Below are 22857 nucleotides of genomic sequence, written 5' to 3'. Positions count from 1 at the left end.
TGACGTAAGTTAGAATAAAGAAATGGAAACCCCTATGTTCACCATTTTTCAGATAAATTGCAACCGCTTTTTGGCAAAAAAAAAAACGTTATCATTTTTCGTCGGTTGGCGTCAGTCCAAATAGAATTACCTCGAAAAGCATACCCATTGGTCCTCATTCAGGTAAAAAAACTATGTCACGCTGCACAGCATCTCACAAGTCTCCTCCAAAATTCGCGAACATAATTTAATTAGTTTCAATCGAAAAATGAAACCTTTAGTTGCACTGCTTTTTCATTGAAATTGCAACCGCTTTTTTTTATAAAAACGTTATCAGTCCTCAACGGTTGACGTCAGTTCAATTCCAACAATGGCAGCATCTAAGTGAATATCCAATAAGACCTGGGTTAGATCTCCTTCCAGTGAAACGATGTCATGCTACAGTATCGCACAAACCTCTTGCGGAATTTCCGAGTCTAATTAATTAGGGATATTCCGGAGTGAGCAACTCATCGCAAGATGGCGTCTCTCGAGAGTTCCCCACACCCAAATCCCCCAACGTCCGGCGTGGGAGTCGCATGTCCATCCAACACCCCCCACCACTTCTCGCTTTTCCTCCTTCCCTTCCCCTTAAAAAATGTTCTTCCTCCGCCTTTTATTCAACATCCCCACGCATCGCTCGCCAATCCACACCCGGCACCCCTGGAGTCTCTTGTCTGCGACGCTCAGCATGTCCATCCATAGGGTCATGTTCCTCCGACTCGCCGCTTTGTTGGCCCTCTCGACCGCTGCCATGGCGGCCACCATGGCATCGGGCCCCGAGGCGCAAGTGAAACCACCGAAGCCGCCGAAGACCGCGGGAAACTCGGCGAAAGAGGCGATTGACAACTCCCCCGGACAACCCCTGACTTTGGAGGACTACGCCAACGCTGACCAGTTTGGTGAGTGTGCGATATATATTATTTTTAATTAATCCAATTGATATCTCGAAATGTGACATAAACTAGGGCGTACCTGGCGAGGGGCAGCTGCCCTCCCCCCCCTAGAAGAAAAAAATCGCAAAAGTCTTTAAGCAAAATCAGTACTGAATTGAAACGAAAGCATTCAACAAATTTTCTTTAAACCCACGAAAGATGATATGTTTTAGTATAAATTATGTAACTAAAATATTACTATTTTTTTCAAGGAAATAATCTCATAAACTAATGTCACAACTTGGTTTGCCCACCCCCCTAGACCGTGGCTTGCCCCCCCCCCCTAGTTATGATCCAGGGTACGCCCTTAGACATAAAAAAAGGTCATTTAGAGACAAGCTTTTGTAGTCGTAGATGTACACAAGAAAAAAAGCAGGGATCGGGTTGGTGTGGTAGCCAGGAGTACTTAGGTATCGTTATCTTCGTCTATGCTTTCCATAAGTCTTTTCAATAAAAATCTTAGTTTTCCTTAGTGGAAAATAATCCTCTCGAGTTCTCCAAGTGATACTGATTACTACCCATTATATCTGCTACATTTTTTTAACTGTAACTAGAAATGTAAAATATAAAAGGTTATTTAGAGACAAACTAGTCACAGACCTACACAAGAAAAAAAATTCTCCCGATTTCATCATATTTCATTTACTTCATGAATTTCTATAATTCGTATCCACGAAAAAATACAAATGCGTACATAGTAACTCATAGATTTTCCAGAGTTAGGTAGCACAGCGAAGCAAAGAGGACTTGGCTCGGTTGCAATGCCCAATTGAAGATAGCAAGTAAGATGACACGGATTAATGGCTACGACTAAAGGCCGTAATTGCAGCATTTTCATAAACTAATTTTTGCAAAGATTTCGAGTCGCAAATGCGGAACATGGAAATACAGTTTCTATGGAACATGAAAGACTGATTACAATATTTATAGATCCATTCGAGGATTTTAACCCCACATTGGATAAATACGATTGTTAACGTGAATAATAAAGTGCTATCAACTTTCTCTATCAACTTTAGGGGAGGGAAATAATGCATTAAATAAAAATTTCTATTTAGGAATGTAAAAGTAGATAATAATAGATAAAAGCATATGCATGACAAGATGAGGGGGAGGTTGGCAGAAACCGAAAATCAGATATAAATATGTGGCTAAATACATTTCTTTATCCTTAAAAAAACACTGCGGGGACAACTGTTAAGGCTATTACGTCGATGGCATGGAATTTCACAATATGGTTTCCCAAAATGATAATAGTGTAATGCCAATTCGAGGTCACCTGGTCTTCACTGTGGGTCATCTACCCGCTCTTGACTCCCAAGCCGAATGGAGATCAGAGTAAAAAAGCCTACCGGAAATATAGGAGGGAAACAGAAATGTCCACATGAATGGAACCTAAAGAAGTAAAAACTTGTCCATCCAGGATGCTGCAACGTTAGTGAGCTAGGAGACATTATAATGCCGATGCAGCAAAAACAAACCGAGATACTTGGTGACTTAAGCCGTTAATCCTCATCCTTTACGCCGAGCTTCTCTTTTTATAGTATGTCCATTTGCATCGGATTTATCTTCCAGTATCGACTATTAAGACTGCCAAAGAAGTCCAAAGGGTGGTTCAGCAGCTTAAGATTAATGCAGTTTTCATGTACGTGGTATTACTAGATAACCAGTTACATTTGTAGGCATATAATTTCTCACATTCCATCGAATGAAGATATTGGATAACCCCCAAATTTCATTATTCATTACGATGCGAAATTTTTTTACGAAACCTTACATGCTAAACAGAAGAAAAAGGACGTAAATACTGGTTATGTATTGAGCCTAACTAAGCAAACTCCGTAGCATTTGACTCAGTTTGTTACTTGGGGTAAAATAGCTCCAATTTCCATCGGCGAAATATAACACTAAAGGTTATGAAACGGTATGAAAAGCGACATGACTGCTTATCGTCAGAAGAAGAGATATTATGTCATTTGCAATCACAGCTCTTTATTGATTCTGTAAGGTAAGGCCTGAAACGGCTAGTAAGATCATCATTTCTCCTCCTACCATTTTCAAAAAATACTGCTTCTCAGTGGTTGAGGTAGGAGAAGAAGTGTAGAGAATGACACAAAGAGTAAGGAATTAATTACGAATCCTAAAATAATAATCTGAATTACTCAGCTAATAAATAAAACGGAGAAACGCATAGGAATAGCGTAATGCGAGGATGACTTGGCAAATGGATTATGAGAAGAATATTTCGATAAAAACGACTACTAGACGATACCGATCGAAACAAAGAGAGAATAGAGTTCCAGTGAAAAGTCTTACTCATCATATCTCAAATCGAACCGAAATTATGAAACTCGGAAAGTTTAACCACTTAATACTCTTGTTGGCACAATGGTAAATTTTTCCACGCATGATCTGCCGAATTTATGACGCAAATTTTACGAAATCTTCCGCAAGCATCTCGTAACGTACCGTATCTCCAAACCGCAAATCTTTTAAGAACTTCAGATATCAAGACAGAAAAGGGGACACGCGACCGCAGAGGTTTTCATATTTGCGGGCACCATCCATGTGATAAGCAAATAGTCTCCGCTCGCCAATAGGGTTGTTCACCATATTTTTTTTATTTAAGAAATCGAAAGATCGTGCTTCAGAAGGAGCAATGACAATAATATTATGCTATTTTCTTAATTGTACATGTTTAGAGAAGGCTTTAAACAGTGACAAATTTTACGTTACGCCAAAAAGCCCTACTTCCATCTTGAATTGATGTGTGACGTCACAAGCCTGTAGATGCCCTACTGCAGTGTTGTTTAAGTGGCTCAGCAGGGTTATTCCACTTTTTTTCAAGATCTCCAGCGTCTGCCGCCAGATCAGTGTTTAAAGAAAATCCAAATTTATCCTTTAATAAGAGTAATAATAAGCAAAATTACCCTTACTTGTACATATTTATTGCTCATCATATCATAAATAGCACTACAACGTACACATTTCACGAGTTGTCTTTTTGATACGAATTGTTCGAATATATTCCGAATCAACTGATTCAATGAAAAACTTGACTCACAATAAATATAAAACACTAATAAAACATGATAATCGGTTTTCCAATCACTATGCACACGCTAAAAGAATTTGCACTCCTTGAAGTTCGAAAGATTCTCCACACCTCACTTCTCACTCATCACTAACGACTTAGAATCAGTTTACGTTATTTCACATTGACATTTCGAGGACAATGAAATGAATAGGCTGAAACAAATAGCTAAACCGGTTGTTGTAACATCAAAAAACTTCGAATTTCACTATTACTCTTACCCGTACTCTTACCGTAACCAAAATATGACCAAAACAAAAACAAACAACAGCGCAACGAAATTCGTGAAATGTAAACACTCGTGAATGCTCAAAATGAATAGGTAATAAAATCAAACGGAACTTAGAAGCGAACAAACGATTGAAAATTAATATGCGTTCGATGTATCCCTAAAGCACAACTAGCTCAAATATGAAAAATAAGCCCTAGGCAATAGTTAGATACCTTAGATCGAAATGTATAGGGTTGATTGAACTAGCATGGAAGAAATAAATAATTTCGTCGAAGCAGTTACATTCACAACTCACTTCACTCTTTACTTCATCGTCTACATGCAATCATTCGCTTAGGGGTACATTAAGGGCACAAATTGTGTTCACTTGCACTAGAAACACAATGAAAGTTCACTGCACGTAGTTTCCTAGCAAATGCAGCAATACAAAACTTTCAATTCCTGTCAACGCTACATACATTGCCTGTCTAACTTGAAGAATGGATTTCATGTCGCCTTGATCCATCCGGAAGCTTCATGCACAACATAGGCCATTTCAAAATAAGGAATAACCTTGGCAAATGTCCAGTCGGCATGCAGAGTACTCAGCTTGGCATCGAGCGATCGAGGGTACAGGCCAGCCGTACAGGCTTGTGTCGTCATCACCTCTATTTCAAGATGGCCGACCGTTTTTGGCGGCGTTTAAAATTGTTCGAATTTTGATTGCTAATAATTCCATCATTACTTTTTCAACGCATCTGTCATTCATCCCAATCAAAATGAAATTACATCAGAAGTGATATACATTCGTTTTTTTAGACCGTTTTGATAGGCTTGAACAACCCTATTGTTTCGGGTGCGAATAGCACACCAAACTGCCAGATTTCTTCTCTGATTCGGAAACTTTTTAGCGACAATTAATGCGATCCGTCCCACGCAACATTTTTGCATATTAATAATAATAATGATTGTTGCTCGGACTTCCTCCCTATTCCTAGTTTTCAAAATCTATATCTATATAACATGAAGCCCCTTAACGACCACTCATTCATTCATTCACGTATACAAATGTTTGGGGCGAACGAGACGAGATACGGCAAAAAGTCTAATGAAGACCCCCTCTAAAATTGTCTGAAACCCCAGGAAAAATTATGAAAACACTAAATTTACAATTATTTATCCGTCTATTCATATAAAATTGAGTGTATGGGGATTAGTTCAAAAAATGGCCACCAAATTCCAATGGCGGCGCGGCAGTCATACAAACGAACCATCATAGCAACATATTTGTTTATGCAAACAAGAGGAGCTAAATTGGGAAAGAAGATAAGGGAAATGAAACGAAAAAGTGATAAATATAAGGTAGGAAATTAAGAAAGTAATAATTGAAGTGTCTATTTCTTTGCGTCTTCTTTCCGCAAGAACAAACATCTGTTTAAATCAAAGCGCATTCAAATCAAAAGCGGAGAAATGTAAGGCAAGAAATTAGTTGTTGTTTTTGGTATATTTCATCGAGAGTGTGGTGGTTATTAATTTCAAAGTTAACAAGTGCTCTAAATGCCATATTAGAAATATGATTCGTGCTGTTGACTATAGTTCGTATCTTGTTGGCGATACACGATTGTAGTAGAAAGACTTTTTAACAAGACTTACATAATATAGGTTGGTAAAAATGATTTTATTATCGTGTTTTGTGATGGTGATAACTTTTTATTTTTGTTTACGTTCTTTTTTCCGTTAATTTCCTTTTTAATGTACAATGTTATCCGTGAGCTGCAGGAGTGAATAGGCAGTGAATAATACAATATGGAAGATAAGTGCAAATAAAGGTATTTCTTATTCAATTATTTGTCTTGCGTTAATCACGTTTCCTTGAGTGACTAAGTTATTCAACTGTGAAAATTATCGAAATCTTGACATTCACAATGTCTTGTACACCAAAGGCTGTGAACCGTTACTCACTCCGTTCTCACCAGAGTTATTGCGCATTGCGTTTTGGATATTAAAGCTGAGATATTTGTGTATCCCGATTCATTAAAACTTTAAATAGAGGCATTTCTGAAGTGAAATCATTCACGATCACGATAAATAATATTTCGATAAAATTCGTTATACTAGCCCCAATTCATGCTAAGGCGCATTTGTTTCTAGATATTGATATTCAGTCCCAACGTAATTCGCTTACGAAGGGGAAAAGCTGTTACATCTTATTCGTATATCAAGAATTTGGTTGTTTTGTGGAAAATAATTAATAAACGTGTTTTTCATTGTAATTCGTAAAGTCGTTATGTTATGATATTACGTATGCATTGGGTGTTACAGTGGAACGTGGTCTCAACGTTTTTTGTATTTGAATTGAATAAGTTAGAGAAACTCGTAGAAATTTATTTTACTTTTTTAGCCCCTCAGAAAAACGTTTCTCTTTATAAATATTTACATTCACATTGTAGCCTACGTACCATGCGCTCGTTTTACGTGAAAGTGGAAATATTGCTTATACCTAAGCTAGCCAGCTTAAAAGTAAACGATCCTTAAGTAACAAGTAGCAAACAAAAAGTGTAAGACCTCCCACAGTGAGCATAACAGGCCGAAGGCCTTTTTCGGGGGGGCCTAGGGGGGGCAGAGCCCCCCCAGCGAGCTAAGCGAGTAATAGCATAAAAACGCTCAACATTTTTTAACACTTCAATGACCACATGATGGTAAAAATAAATATATAATAAGTTTAATCAATTGGGTAAAATTAATATTGAATTGACACTTACAAAGATAAATGTATCCGTAAAAAGTATGCAAAATTTTGATATATAGGTACAAAATTTTTCTATATCACACTGTCACATTATTCAATACATATTTTTTTAAAGTAGAGGAAAAAGAATGAAAAAGATCAAAAATTATCACAATTTAAATTACAATCAGTTATTGCCCCGTTAACAATTAGGTTTATTTGGATGGCTAATTATTTACTGTAAGTTTTTATAACGTGGGTTTCGCAGATATTTTGCAGCCGAAATAACCTTGTTAAACTGGAATCACGTTTCGTAGAAATTTAAAATACCATTCTGTACTCTTGTTATTACGGATAGCAACGGTGTCTCGATTAATAAAATGAATAGGGTCACTCACCAGGACGACTCATTGCATGTTTATATTATTCTATTGTTCCAATCTTGCACGGATTTACAATGGGAATTATTACTAACCGTCGCAAGTTTTTGCTTTGAAGAATGCGGGAGTATAATGCGGGAGAGAGAATATCATGTAATTGTGCTTTATATATTTATGACCGTATGGCAAGTATGTGGGGTCCTTTTGCATGCTGCATACTGGTGATTGATCACCCCATACCAAACACCCTAGAGGTGGCTCGCAGGATGTTTTGTAGATGTAGGTAATGTTTCCAGATAGTTACAACCAGTAAGTTTCGTATGAATTTCGCACCGGTATAAACCACGATGGATGTGATTCGCGTTACGCAACGGGCTACGGCGTATTCGGCAACGTTTCCCGCGAAATCTCAACACTTTCCTCACCTGCCCTTCACCACATCTTAAACGAAATTTTTTGACGTTTCCGCGAAATGCGAGCTGAATTATCAAAAATTATCTAATGGCCTCACAGACTACGTCACCTTCGGGACTGCCCGTTCCTTTTTTCCAGCGAACTCAACCATTCCTCATCCGTCCTACGAAATCACTTTCACCATCCCATTATCTATCTCACCCGGCTGGTCCAGCTTCCTCGATAATTCTGCGACTCTAACTCAGTCCGTGAGCTGCAGTGGTCCCAGCCTTGACCTCATTTAAGACTTTGAACTTTCATTTGAGAATCAACACTACTTGGAAGAGAAATAATAGGCGTTTAAGCGATAAAATCGCGACTACCCGAGTCAATAGAGGATTACCTGACCCACGCTTCAATTACACAGATCATTTGATAATAATATTACATTATTCCACTAAAGACAATTACAGTATGCCCTTTACAAAAGCACATGAATAAATAAGTACCCTTTTGAATCTGTTTTGGGGCTACCATCATACATTGTTCCCAAAGAACTGGTGCTATCAATAAATGATGCAAGTTTTCTTCAATTCAATTCTGTTTTTATTTTTATTTTCTTATCGCTGGGACATTCAATTATAAGAATCCAATTGCTATGAATACATAAAAAACTAACACCACGTGATAACTAACTAGCTTTCAGATACACACAACAATTACATACACACGTAATTTCCGAGACATGTGCCTTAGTTGAAATTAAGAATGTACTGAGTACATTCTTCTCAGAACTCAGCCATTTTGGCCATACTCAGTATATTTACATTGTACTGCTTCTTGTCTCACCCTATCCGTCCAGTCGATCTTAAGCACCAGAAGCCAGCAACAGGTCTCGAAAGCTTCAAGTCATTTCAGTAAAGATTTACCAAAGTTCTACGTTTCTGATTCACAGAGTGCCACTACCAACACGATTTTTTTCAATAAAAATGTTTCCTCAACCTCATTCAAATGTCCTAACAGCGGAGTATCAAACCAAAAGTATGGTAAGTCAACTAGTGATCCCGCAAAATCGAATAATAAAATCCTTAGAAATGAAGGGTAATCTAAAGGTACTTTTATACACCTTTTGCCAAAGTTTCAATATATTTATACACCTTCAACAGGGCTTTTATGCTATTAATCGGATTAAATTATGGACAATGTCTGGTAGTACAGGTCAGAACTGTACTCCAAGGCGTTATTCATCACTAAATTATTGAGGTCAAGAAATATAAATCGATTAATTGGATTTTTTCAACAAAAATGCAATAAGCGTTTGAAGCCTCGAACTAACTAATCCAATTAATTGCATAATAGCCCTGATACGGTGAAGAAATATACCAAAACATTGGCAACAATTTGAATTAAAATTCTTCAAGACTTATAGTACTCCAAGAAACTATTCAACGTTAAACATAAACTATTTCACAATTTCGCTTCCATACACGTGTAATCTCTCCTTCCAGGGTCTTTCCCAGAGTCTCCATCGTCTCCCCAGCCCACACCGGAGTCTGAGGATCTGTTCGAGGGCGACATAGCGGGAGTGGCCGGGGTCACAGCCGAGAACCTCAGGGCAGCAGCCAGGGGAGGCACGACCGAGCTGGCCGAGGTGCGAAATGCCGTCCGATTCGAAGACCTCCTGTGGCCCGACGGAAGAGTGCCGTACGTCATTTCAATAGCCTTTGGTGAGTGCTTACGAAAACCTATTCTGAGAGCTATGAATACTGGCACAATCGAACTCTTTTTCCTAACCTCTATGGAATACATTTATATTCCTAAACATATAAAATTTGTGTCCCCCCATGCATGAGCGTACCCAACGGGGGGCAGTGGGGGTCAACTGCCCTGCAAATGTAGTTCAAAACAAAATTTTTGAGCAAATTTTCTTTCAAATCAAGAAAACTGGTATTAGTATGAAACATGTAATTAAAACAAAAAATTTTTCCGAGGATATACTTTTAAAAACTAATAAAGCGAAGTCATACTTTTCTTGAAAATTTTGCCTTCATAATCTTTTTTGTGTAACAACTTGAACGACCAATGCTTGCCCCCCTCTAGTTTTGATCCTGGATACGCCCTTGCCTCCATAGTTTAAATTAATGCCTTTACATTTAGGAGAAATTTCAGGAGAAATCTGAAATACACAAGGAGGTGGTAGGGGAGACAATATTTAGCATTTTTTGGCCTTAAACATGGGATCGATACTCCTTCGTCACTAAGCAATGGCAGTGCAAACATTTTTTGGATGCACTTCGCAACTACCATGAAAACATTTTCTCTTTGTTACCCAGCCATTTCGACATTTTGTCTAATACTCTCGATGTTTAAGGACATTAAATAATTACAGTTGGACGAAAATTTGCCATTGAAATTGTATGCAAATTCTCAAAATGGGTGAGACTGTGTTGGTGATACTCGCTCTCAGTTCTCGTTTAATTAAGCAACAATATTAATTGGTTCATACAATTTCAATCGCACATTTTCGTCCAACCCTAATTATTTAATGTCTTTAAAATCCAGATAGTTTAATAAAATTTCTAAAAGGTGGTGTACTCATGAAAAACCGTTTTCATGGTACCTAACTGCAAAGTGCACCCAAAAATAATTTTTGATTTGCCATAGTTTAGTAACTACGGAGTTGCGACCCAATGTTAAGGGAAAATAAACTTGTCCTTTCCAACCACCTCTTGGAGTATTTCAGATTCCTGAAACACCCTCTATAGTTAATACGCTTGGCATAAATATATATCATGACAATATTATATGTTATAAATTTATTTTCTTGCTCATATTATATAGAAAGCGCAAGATGGCATTCATGCTATAATATATATTTTAGTCGTCTACAAATCAATAAGTTCGACCATTGAAGTCTGAAATTTTTTTAAATCGTCCTCATTTGTAAAATTGACTGAATACGGCTCACGATCGCTATTAGATAAAATATAATTACGACGCTAGAAGTTCCTCAGGTTTCCCTTCATTCGAAGGGATAAAAAATGAGTGATCTCGACAATACGTGGCCTATATCGTAAGCTAATACCCAGTATATATCCATGATTTCGTAAGAAAAATCTCATTCAAGAGATTTTCCGTGCAAGCACTTAAAATAAGATTCACTCAACGTAATTTAAATGGCGTCCGAATCACAATTTATTCTTACGGAATAAAATGTCCTCCGTTGAATTCAATTGTGACTTTTCATAATTATAAGTATAAAATTATATCCTTTAAGGCCTATGATTTAATAATTATGAATAATTGGATAATCTAAGCCAATGTACAGATTACCCTATCCTTTCCGTGCCTCGTAAATGGTTAGGGAATCAACAACGGCATACTGAATGTTTTAAGATAAACTGTAGCCACGTCCCCATACTTATTCTCTTCGAATTACTTATTAATTTCAGTAATAATTAAAGATGATATAAGCTACTTACATAGCGCTTCCCTGAACTCAGAGAAAAAGTCGAAATTTCTCATTTAATTATCACCATGACTTATTTCAAGTTTGGATCACAGTTCTTTATCATTTATCCTAAACCTGACACACGTAAAATCGATATTTCGAAACCAAAATAAATTACTTCTTTAGATTCAGGTGGTCACGTATAATTATCTCAATGACCCGTGACACCGACAAACCAACATGACACTGACAAAGACTTCCCATGTCTAAACTAAAAGATTGACGAGTGATGACACCAAGCATGCCTCTTTTCGGCCAACTTGAACAAATTTTTATTACACTCGAATGCTTATTACGATTGATTAAAACTATATCGTAAGTCTCCAATGTATTTTTCAGACGAAAATGAAAGAGCAGCTATCGCTTCAGCAATCTTGGAGTTCCACAGAAGAAGCTGCATCCGGTTCATCCCCAGGTCGACGCAAAAAGACTATGTTTACATCCTGAAGGGCGAGGGGTGAGTAACTCAGGGCCATTAACTAGAGGAAATGGTCACCTAAGAAAGACAAGAAAGAGTTATAACCTGATTCATGTATCTGCCAAATTGCTCTCCCATTCATAATTCACCCGGATGATTATAATTCACCCTTCCTTGAATAAAAATCTAATGCTTTCCCGGAGTATGCTTGTAGTGAAGATTTTTCGGGTTCTCCACCGTGTACTCTCCTCCATGGCTGCAGACGTTTCTGGATATGGAGAAGGACGAAGAATAGAGTGCGACTCGTACTCCGAAACGTCAGTAGCCATGAAGGAAATTACACAGTAGAGCACGCGATCAGCCTTCACTACCACCCTTCATTTTGACTATTCATTAGAACTTAAATTAAATAATCAACTGACAAATCCAATAAGCATGGATATGAGAATAGCAAATCAGAATAAATAACTTTATTATTATTTAAGTATCCTACCGACAGTGGCGGATCTATGGGGGCGGCTTAGGGGGCTATAGCCCTTCGGATACCCCTTTGGGTATCCAATTTACACTAGATAGAATGGTAATTTTTTCCAACCCCCACTTAGCCCCCCCCCCTTGTCCCTATCCTGGATCCGCCATTGCCTACCGATTAAGGTAGGTTTCCATGGAGTACTCGAGAAGTATCCTGGCAGTCACCCCTACCTTCATGGACTTCCCACTAAAATTCATAATAAAGTCTTTATATTTTATAATTTAATTTATTTCATTTATAAATAAATTCTCTTCCTTCCTCTCCCTCGTATGCCCAACATTCTGCCATCTAACAATGTTTTCAACATCTTACCCCCGCTAAGTACTCCCCCCATCCATACATTGTGTCATCCGTATCTAGTCTAAAAGCTGCCTCCCCTCACTCACCATATCCTGCATTTCTTCGTTTCTCCTACACACCGTCGACTTTACTCTCTGCTGCATTCTTCTCCAGACCCTCATCTCGAACGCCTCCAGTCTTTTCTGGTAGTCCTTCCTAAGTTTCCATGTTTCCGCACCGTAAAGTGCTACACTCCAGATTATGCTCTTCACCAGCCTTTTCTTGAAACTCTTACATGAGGATCTTCTCAAAAGGTCCTTCCTATTCACGCAGTGGCGTGGCTAGGAATATGCCTTGGGGGAAGAGGGGAGGCCTGGGAGGGGGGGCGATACCCCCCATGCAACGTGGAAACGTGCACGGGGAAATTTTTGAAAAATGATACTCCTGTTAACACATTTTGCATCATTAATAAATGATCTTTAACTTTATGCAGATGGAGTTATTATACGTCAAAACTAGACATAAAGTTTGAATCTTTTTTTATTTCTCTGGGGCTTCGTAGGGGGATCCATCCCCTCATCGCCATAGTTACGCCACTGTGTTCATGAATGCCTCCTTTGATAATGCAATTTTCTTCCTGTCCTCGTTATTGCTGCATCTGTTTCCTTCTAACGAGCTGCCTAAGTAGTGCAAAAGGCACAATGAGTGCGAACATTCCAAAAAGGAAAAATGTTACATCTAACTCATCTCATGCTTCCCTTCCGATATGATCCAAAGATATGTACCAGGCTCAGGGCCGGTTCAAGACATTTTTCTAGTGTAGACGAATAACATTCCCTTCCCCCTCAAATCAAACCCTCGACCTTAAATCTCCTTGTATGATTAGTACTGAACATTGGACTGAGCGCTTAGGCGCCCGCTTTTGCTTGGCGCCCTACGCGATCGCGTGCTTTCCTTACCGCTTAAACCGGCCCCGCCCAGGCTCTTCACAAGCCTTTTCTTTAACCTCTCACATAACGATCCACATATATAACTAAATTAATTAAAAAAAGAATTTTCTAAATGAGCCCAATGTCGACAGATTGTAAATTAGTAGTCTCCTTTTACCTTCACGTCGTCGATCAGATGTAGCAGCCTGGTGGGACGAGCTGGCTACGGGGTTCAGGCCCTGTCGATTGGCTACGGCTGCGCGCAGAGGGGCGTGGTCATCCACGAACTGCTGCACGCCGTGGGGTTCTGGCACGAGCACAGCAGGGCCGACAGAGACGAGCACGTGGTCATCCTCTGGAACAACATCCGACGAGGTAAGAAGACAAGGGCTTTCTGCTGCTTGTATGTACACACACCGATTTTGGATGGCCGGTAGAAATACCGACCGATATTTTATCAGTGGAACGCTGCTCGCACATACGCAGGATTTTAACCGGTCAAACGATCACTTGCTTGGTTTTCGAGATTCACAGTGGTAATGGCCGGCTGCTAACCGGCTTTTTATTGCTACCGCTCTTTGCGCATTACACGGTTTCGCCCGTGCGTGAAAAAACAGCACGGGGCTTTTTCTATTAGTCCACTGAATAAGTCTATGAGACCTTTCACATTGTTCGGTTAACACACGGGCACGGTTTTTAATCGCATTGCAGCCGTCCAGTGCCATTGGGGCCACACGGCTACCGTATCGTTTTTCTGCTTAGTGATCCACGTAATTAAATGCACACTTTCACACCAAACGGTTTCAGCCGTGAACGATTTAAAACCGTGCTGTTTTTACCGGTGCATGGTCGATCAGTGCCCTCCAATTGTTCACGATTGGAATGTGGACAGCCGATATTTTACCGGCCGTCCAAAATCGGTGTGTGTGCAAGGAGCCTAAGACAAAGTCTATGATTCATTCTCGAGCAATCTCCGACAATTATGATAGGTCAGTAGTCTCTAAATTATTTGACCCGAGGCCGCATTGACTATGTTATCCCGGAAACAGTTTTTTTTTTCTTTCGACTTAACCTTACTTATTCCCAAGCATAATTTTTATATATGTGGGATGGTTCCGACAAATATTCAATCCTTAAAATCTTCACTAGAGAAATGCGTTATGTCGATCGATCCATAATCCTGGTAATCTCCTGAGTAGAGTGTGTTAGGTCAATACTGACTGCGTGTCTTGCTTTACATGACGATTTTCCAGAATAAAGGTTAAAAAAACTTGAAAAATCGACTGCGGTTACCGAGCCTCAGGGTCCAGTGTCATGTAGCTCAGCCTTGACGCGCGATCGAAACATCTCTGTCATTTCCTTTTCCTTTTTCCAGCCTTTATATCAACTCACCAACCTGTCTGTTTGTCTGTTTGTTTGTCTGGTACAAATCTTGTAACTGAAATTTGACTCACTTCCTGTGAAGCAAAAACGCTGAAATTTTGCACACTTCTTCATTTCCGATGACAATACATGAAAATATAACTTTTTCTCTCCAACTCCCCTTTAACCACCCCCCAGTCAACCTATAGCCCCCCAAAACATGTTGTATTTTTGCTTTGTGTCATATATAAACGTTGCTCATCCCCTGTAATCTAAATATAAAGGCTGGTTTTTAAAAAAAATTTTTTTATAAGAGCTTATTTCAAACTTTTTTGTAAGATCTCTGCTGAGTATTCTTAAGAAATATCAACACTGTGACGTAAATTTTCCAAGTTATATACTCCGTAAACGAAAGATAACGACTAGTTTATGTCAAATTTCACGTGAAAAACAGATAGGTACTACGCTATTTTGCGTTACAAAACCAAACATATGAGAGCAAAAATCGTCAAAAGTCATGGAAAATGTAGGCAAAGCACCAGTTTAAAGGTACTTTACTTATTTATTCCATAAATATTATACGAACGCCACACCACCTGCTTAAATTCTAAGGTTTTCGAAGAAACACAAGAGCACGCGTGTTTTTGATTAATTGGTCAAAGTGCTAGTGAATCTCAATAACGGAAATATTTATGCAAAACGGAACATACATCTACAATAGGTAACCATTTTTGAGTATTTATAAAAGTTACAAGTCTCTATGTAAAAAACTCATTTTAGACTATTCTCCGCTATTTTCCAACTATATCGGACCACTGTGCAATGTTACAATTCGAATGCCACTCATTGTCAGTAAATTCCTGGCATCGCCTAGTGAGAGGTCTCTTCACGCCTATATAGATAATGATATTTCGGTGTTTCCTAGCCAATTTTGTTCCACTGTAAGAGGAATATTCCGGTTGGATACCTGTTAAAACGTAGGAGGAAAAGTCATTCGCCAAAAAAGACAAATGCAGGGAAACCAAAACGATCATCATCATCCAACTAAGTATACATGTCAACATATGAAATTTAAGACACGCTATTCATTAAAACTTTCACACATTACTTTATCCCATCGAATTTTACGTGCTTAATTCAATCGAATATCTGGATCAGCGATTCAAAGGTTGTTTCTTGTTGTGTTTCAGGTATGGAGTATAACTTTGAGCGGTTGAGTTGGCAGTTCGTTACAGATCTTGGAGCTGCCTACGACACAGGTGAGTCAATTCGACATAAAAATATAACGCAGGTGAACTCATTTCATCTCTCAAGCCTAGACACGAAGTTGGACGAAACAGTCTTGCGATAAAAGGATTACGAGGGCATGAGGGTTTTTCCCTCATGGTGAAAATAATAATTAACAATTGATGAAGCAAAAAACCCAGTGCTGTTCCACAAACTTTTATTTGCTATCGACTAGCATCGACGGCTACAGCGTCATTCTCAAGACAAACGGCTCAAGACAACATTTACAATTGAAAAAATAGCCATAAAATTATTTCGATAACAGATTGAAACATAAACCATAAAGTTTTCCCAGTATTCTTAGCTTCATAAGAGTTCAATCGAAATCCAATTCTACCTTGGAAGGGGGAGGTTGGATTTTATTACCCAAAGTGTTTCCTAAAATTAAAAATTATTAAAATATCCAGAAAAGTTATGACATTATACAGCGCTCCAAAAAATCAATTAGTAGACGCTCGGGTATGTGGTGAGGTCTACAAGATAGTATGCAATATCTGGGAACAAGGAACAACTGTTGTATGTTCAGAGCAACTCCATTAAATAACACATTCATTGTAAGTAAAGAAGTCCCACAGGTTCATACTGCTAAGATTCGAAATGTTCCCAATACTTTGGTTTTTAAAAGCAATTCTGTTTTTCTCCCCCAAGCTGCGCCTTGACCTACCGCCACGAACTCCTTTCTAACCTTGACATTCAATGACTACTCTTCTTCACCATCACCATCCCACGCAAATTGCCTTAACCTACTATAGATAACCATTTAGTACGTTGTTTTACTCTCATTTTGGCGAAACTCAGAGAATTGAGCCAAAAACTGTTAAACCACTACCCGGAATGATATAGACATTGCGGGGATCGGGTTGGTGTGGTGGCCAGAGAGTTGGCTTCCCACCTCGTCGGCTCGGGTTCAAATCCCGGGGGTGGCAGAGAATTTTCAGACTGCCCGATCCCAGCTTGAATGCTGTGTGGATGACATTTCAAGCGCAACACTCCGACCGTTGGATGGGACGTTAAGCCGTGAACCCCTTGGCGCCTTTCGTTAAGAGCAGGCTAATGGCGACGCCGGGTTTCTCTCCACCCTTCCTTATGCCTGAATCACACGATCATTTTTATTCGTCGCGAAAGTGATCACTATCGCGATCACTGCGCAAAATGATCGTCGCCGGCAATTGTTTTTCGCGATCGCGATGAGGATTCCCATCGCTATTTTTCATCACTCGTCCGGTCGCTTTTTCCGTCGCTAAAACCGTCACTAAAACCCCATATCAGCAAATGGGAACGCATTCCCCTATGGAGCGATTGCAGCGCAACGTTTGACAATTGTAGGAACGACATAAATAAAGAATCACGCTACATATTTCGTGATGTGGGTCCTATGACAACGAGCTGTGATATTGGAAAGGATGCGAAAAGCGACGGCGGGAGTGACCGTGTGATTCAGAAAAATGATCACTAGAGCGATTGCTTTTCGCGACGGGAAAAGTGATCTCGATAGTGATTACTTTCGCGACGAAAAAAAATGATCGTGTGATTCAGGCTTTACCTAACCTTCCCTCATGGCGCAAATGAGCTAAGCTGTCGGTCGCCTCCTCCGAAAAGTATACCATACCGATATAGACATTGCTCAGAATAATATCAGGCCGAGACGGACTCGTTAATATTGACATTTATTTCCCCTCACGCCAGAGCACTGATTTAAGAAAACGGCAATTTCCTTCCTCAGCACGTAGGTAAATAAAAAGGCCTCTCCTCTACCGTGGTGCCAATTGTTTTTAAGAATGTGGCGGCGATGTCAAGGTCGCTTGCCGGAAATTCCCGAATGGCAATGATGATTCCGAGGGTTTTCCTCGTGACAGAATTTCTAATCGTTGGCTTCGAAAACTTCTCTGCCCCCTCTCAGCCCATATTCCAATAATGTGACTCTTGCTAAATAAGAACTCCCATCATTGGGCGACGCAACAGTAATCTATTCTTCTTCTTAAATAGTTAAACTTGATTCACTGGAGATAATTTTCCTTTCCAAGCACAATATCTTTACAATATTCTACCTAAATACCACCGTTTACACAACCTGATTTTATAATTTAAGCGTGATTTTAGTTGAATTTCGCAATATACAATTGACTTTGATGCTACTTAACTTCAGTATCAAATCAGAATTAATGCAATACTGTTTCACTCAATAAGCACAATATCATGTAATCGGAAAAAACGACAAATAAAATTAAACGCCATACTAAAAAACGAGAATGAGTATGCTATGCTTAGAAGCAAGACTTTATGGTAAACTTTCACGGTGAAATGACGGAAGCATTTTTTCGATAAGTAATTGAATGAATTGAGTCCAAAAAAGTCTATGCATCGCATTACTTCCGCTGAGGACAATATGGCCGACTACTTCCCAATTAATCTAGATACATTCAAAACTATCAAAGAACTTGGTGCCTCTGCTCATGAATAAAGGTTGTTATATAGTGAGGTCGTTGTAGCATATCTTTATAAAATAATCCATGCATTAACCCCTTGCGCTGAAACGATAAGTCCAGCTCGTCATGGACTTCCGGAGCCAAATCGCGCAATGACAAGTGTAGCTCGCCTTCGAAACTTCATAATTTTGGCACTATTTATTGGAACAATATAAATATTTTGAAGTAATGAAATGATTTTATACGAGTAGCGATAGCTGTGAAATCGATTTATTTAACTAAATACTTGAAAATATGAAATAATAATCACTTTGAACTTCAATTTTATACGTTGATTAAAAACTATAAAATGTCATTTTATTACCTACTATTCTATTTAAAAAGAACCACAGGATAAATAATTAGAGGATAGCAGCACGACATTCAGAAAATAAATTGAAGTGGAAGGGGTTAAGCTACGAGGTAAATGGAAATTTTAAAAAGAATATATATGGCATGTCGAAAAGTCTCAGCGCTGAATACTATATCTTATTGGTAAATTTTTCAACTAGACGAATGAAAAATAATCTTTGATTAAAGTTATTCAGCCAAATTCATAAATCGAAAAATTTATTAATTTTTTATTATTCCGACAGGTTCTGTGATGCACTACGATCCTTTTTCATTCTCCAAAGATTATTCGTCACCGACAATTCTGCCTAAGAAGAGGGGAACACCTATCGGACAACGTTACGGATTCAGCGACGTAAGCCAAATCTGATTTGATTATTGTGAGGAATTATAATTTAAAACTGGGCATTTTTTAAATAAATTATATATAACCTATATTTCTGGAGAGTACTTTCCACATTTTTACGTGGTTCACCTTATCAACTCATTTTAACACAAGTATTCTGAAAACCAAATTAAGGTGATGATTACTTCGGCTCTCAAGTTTAAATACTCTGATTAAAAACCATGCTTTATGCCGAATCACTTAAAAATATCATAAAAACTGAACAGAGCAACTGAATCAGATATTTTTTGCATTCTCTTTTATTGATGGCGAGCAGATAGATCTATGGAAGTTGAACCGCCTTTACCGGTGCAGAAGAGCAGGCGGTTGGAGTGGAGGGGTATCTGATAATGTGATATCTGGAGCGAAAAATGGTAAGAAATTTATATTATTTCATTGACAGAAAATTAACCCTTTCTAACCCAGAGCTGCTTCTGGGAGAAATTAAGACGTCTCATTTTTTTAATGTGAAATTGTTTTACACGATCATAATTATTGCGGCAGCTACATATTTTGCCATTAACCAGTACTGCACAAAATAACACGTATTTTAAATCTTTCGTACATAGAGCTGAAAATATATACAGTTTTGATGTTACTTATTAGTAAAATTTGGTTATAATGGGTTAAAGATTCATTACGAATGATAAACTACCAAAAACATGAGGGGTATTTGAATTTTTAATTCGTTTGCGGTACGGAGGGCAGGAGAAACTCTACGCATTATTCCTTGTGAAGAATTATAACCGTGATGACGTTTATTATTGGAGGATCTCTATATGTTGATGTGTATCTTTAAATGGAACTTGGAGGGAGATTTTTTCTTCACAATTAAAGGCTTTTAATTACAAAAACCATGAATTTTTTCACTTCTATCTATACATCGATATACAGCCTACAGAAATTAAAATTTAACTAACGTTCTAATAACCACCATTGGAAAAAACCACCAGGTTCACAATATATTTTTATTTAAAATGGAACTATTTGAAGTTGAAATATATTAACATATACTAATTAATAGCGAAAGCTCTGTCACTGGGATTCCGCCCATCTATAATTATTGTAATCACAAAACGACTATGATTTTACATGCATATTCTACAGTTTGATATCCTTTTCTTTAACATTTTCTTCACAGAGTTCCGCTGCATGGATCGCCATGTCCACTGCTTGGCTTGGGCGCGTTCCGGAGAGTGCTACAACAACGCCAACTACATGACTGCAATATGTCCTAGTTCCTGCGGAGCTTGCACGTAAAATAATCGTAATTGTTTCTCCCACTCCAAGAGATAGACTATCGAGTGAACGTGTGCGATTATATTGTAATTTTTTACCCGAACTAGATAAAGAAAAGTGAAGTAATGAAACCTTACCATGGGAAACTCAAGAGGATCGATCAAAGCACAAAAAAGTGTAAATTCAAATTTATAACATCCGCTCTCTCATTTGACTCATTTCTCGAATGAACGTCCGCTACTCCATTGAAAGGGCACTTTAGTGCAACCCGCCCAAGTGACTACCTACCACTATTTAGCCCCCACCCCTATTTGACGGCCACCACCAAAGGTGGTCATTTTTCCCAGGGACTGAAGGCATTTCCCGCATTAACTTTGCAGATTTTCAGCAACTAACTCCTTCAACGGCCAGCAGCCACATTTCTTTGTCTTCCGTGAGCCCGAATCCAGGACTTTACTTCCAACAGCATTCTATGTCACATTTTTATGAAAGCGATCTCTTCCAATCAGGTTCTTAACAGCGTTAGAAAGAGGTCAAAAATTATTTTTTTTAATCAACCGTCCCAACGTAGTCAGTAACCGTTTTCGCGAAGCAATCTCTTCTGATCTAGGAAATTCGAGGTTCTTAAAAGCGTTCAAAAGAACTCAAAAATTTTTAATCAACCGTGCCAACGGAGTCAGTAACATTTTTTGCTACGCGTCCTCTTCCGATCTAGATACTAAAGGTTCGTAAAAGAGCTCGATTGAGGTCAAATAAAAAAAACCGTCCCAAATCAGTCTGCAATTGTTATTGCTCCTTTTATACCCCAGACAGTGGCATTTAAGTTTAAAAAAGATTCGAATAACCATGCCAGTTATAGGCAGCATGTTAATTAGTGGCTCATTTCTTCATTACTCATTCCTGAAAATCTTACCATCTGTCACCTTTATTCAGTGCCCACTTTTTAAAACGGCTACTTTTCTTCGCTTGAAGAAAAGTGGCCGTTCTTTGGCACTGGAATTTACACAGAATTGTAATGTTTTCGAGATAAATTACACAAATAAGTGTCCCTCATGGCAGCTAAGGCACGATCAATATCAGCTTATGATCTTTTGAGATCCGATCTTTCACGAAACGCAGATGATTGTACGTGAAATTTTAAGGCATAAATATCCAAAGAAAATCTATTATCCCAGAATGGAAAGTTTTCCTTTAATCAGTTCATCAGGGAATTCACTCTAACATAGGAATAGGATCTAGTAAGGTGTAAATCTCATGTTTTGCACTAGCTTAAATTGCCAATGAAATACAAATCGGAAATATAGTGCTCTTCGGATGTGATGTTACGATGCAGTTAGTGGAGACCCACTCAACCCATGTAGAGTGCCTCGCATAACCTTAGAAAGTGATTTAATGCTGTATATCATTTGTGAAAAACTTGGTTTATTTATTTAGCCCTCCTATTAGACTGGCTAAAGCCTGTCTCAAGAATTGAAAGAACTGGAGGATATTCAAGTGCCACCTATTTTAGGATTTAGCTGAAAACTCAAAAATAAATTTTATATGAAATTTATTATTAAAAGTGTACTTTTAATTGCAATCAATAAAAATGTGAAATGAAAGGATAAAAACTAAAATTTATTTCAAGAAAATAATTCAGAAAAGCTAAACTTAAAAGCTCAGAAAATTATTTAGCGCTGCTACACACAAAAGGGATGGGATGGTAGGCCCATTCTAATTAATCTCGATCCTTGAAATGACCTATTGCAGTGACATATATATGCCCAGTTTCTAATTCCACCAAAATAAAAGACGATTGGTATTGTTTTCCTACGATACAAGGAGAATGCTTATCGGATAAATACCCCAAAGGAAATTATGAAGTATTCTCGAATTGTAGACCGCACGTAAAATGTCTTTTTCGCATTATCCTCGCCTAAGGGGAAATGGAAAAATCGCCCAGGACTATTTTTACACCTATTTCACGTAAGTGATGTAATACTAGCTTCGGCAAGAGTAAGACTTCAAGATATATATTTTTTTAATAATTACCGAGTAGAGAGCTATAAAATAATAACATACAACGTATACATTTCTGTTCAGTTCAACTATATAATTTCCGGAAACCTTGATGCATCCATCACCATATCTCCCTTTATCCTCCGACGACCGGTGAGAAAATAGTGTGGCGGAAACAAAATACTGGAGACTCAGGAGTGAATCAAGACATATAAAGCTAGAATACCACACTAATAGTAGCAATACATTTTATTTTCTCAGGCATACCTTATCGCAAGGAGTCTCTCCTACTCCTAATTAGCCCCTGTGGATATCGCTATAACTTTGAGCCTTAAAACCAAA

General features: G+C 38.4%; 1 protein-coding gene across 1 annotated transcript; it reads left to right on the top strand.

The window, feature by feature from the left end:
• The first annotated feature begins 679 nt into the window (after nucleotides 1-679).
• On the top strand, nucleotides 680-21917 carry LOC124160235 (zinc metalloproteinase nas-15-like). Its single transcript, XM_046536046.1, has 8 exons — nucleotides 680-920; nucleotides 9268-9486; nucleotides 11610-11727; nucleotides 13625-13803; nucleotides 15981-16049; nucleotides 19139-19248; nucleotides 19556-19652; nucleotides 20420-21917. Exons 1-8 carry the CDS (start codon nucleotides 710-712, stop codon nucleotides 20536-20538), a joined length of 1122 nt encoding a protein of 373 aa, XP_046392002.1. The 5' UTR covers nucleotides 680-709; the 3' UTR covers nucleotides 20539-21917.
• Nucleotides 21918-22857: the final 940 nt, after the last annotated feature.

The sequence above is a fragment of the Ischnura elegans genome, chromosome 6 (assembly GCF_921293095.1).
Source record: "Ischnura elegans chromosome 6, ioIscEleg1.1, whole genome shotgun sequence".
NCBI lineage: Eukaryota > Metazoa > Arthropoda > Insecta > Odonata > Coenagrionidae > Ischnura > Ischnura elegans.
Note: the sequence above shows the minus strand (reverse complement) of the source record. Positions and strands in the feature narration are given on the sequence as shown.

What these genes read in the sequence shown, in the direction of transcription:
- LOC124160235 (XM_046536046.1), top strand. Translation starts at nt 710, where the DNA reads ATGTCCATCCATAGGGTCATGTTCCTCCGACTCGCCGCTTTGTTGGCC. An exon ending in CTGGAACAACATCCGACGAG is followed by an intron (nt 13,804 to 15,980) that starts GTAAGAAGACAA and finishes GTTGTGTTTCAG; the next exon opens with GTATGGAGTATAACTTTGAG. An exon ending in GATATCTGGAGCGAAAAATG is followed by an intron (nt 19,653 to 20,419) that starts GTAAGAAATTTA and finishes TTTTCTTCACAG; the next exon opens with AGTTCCGCTGCATGGATCGC.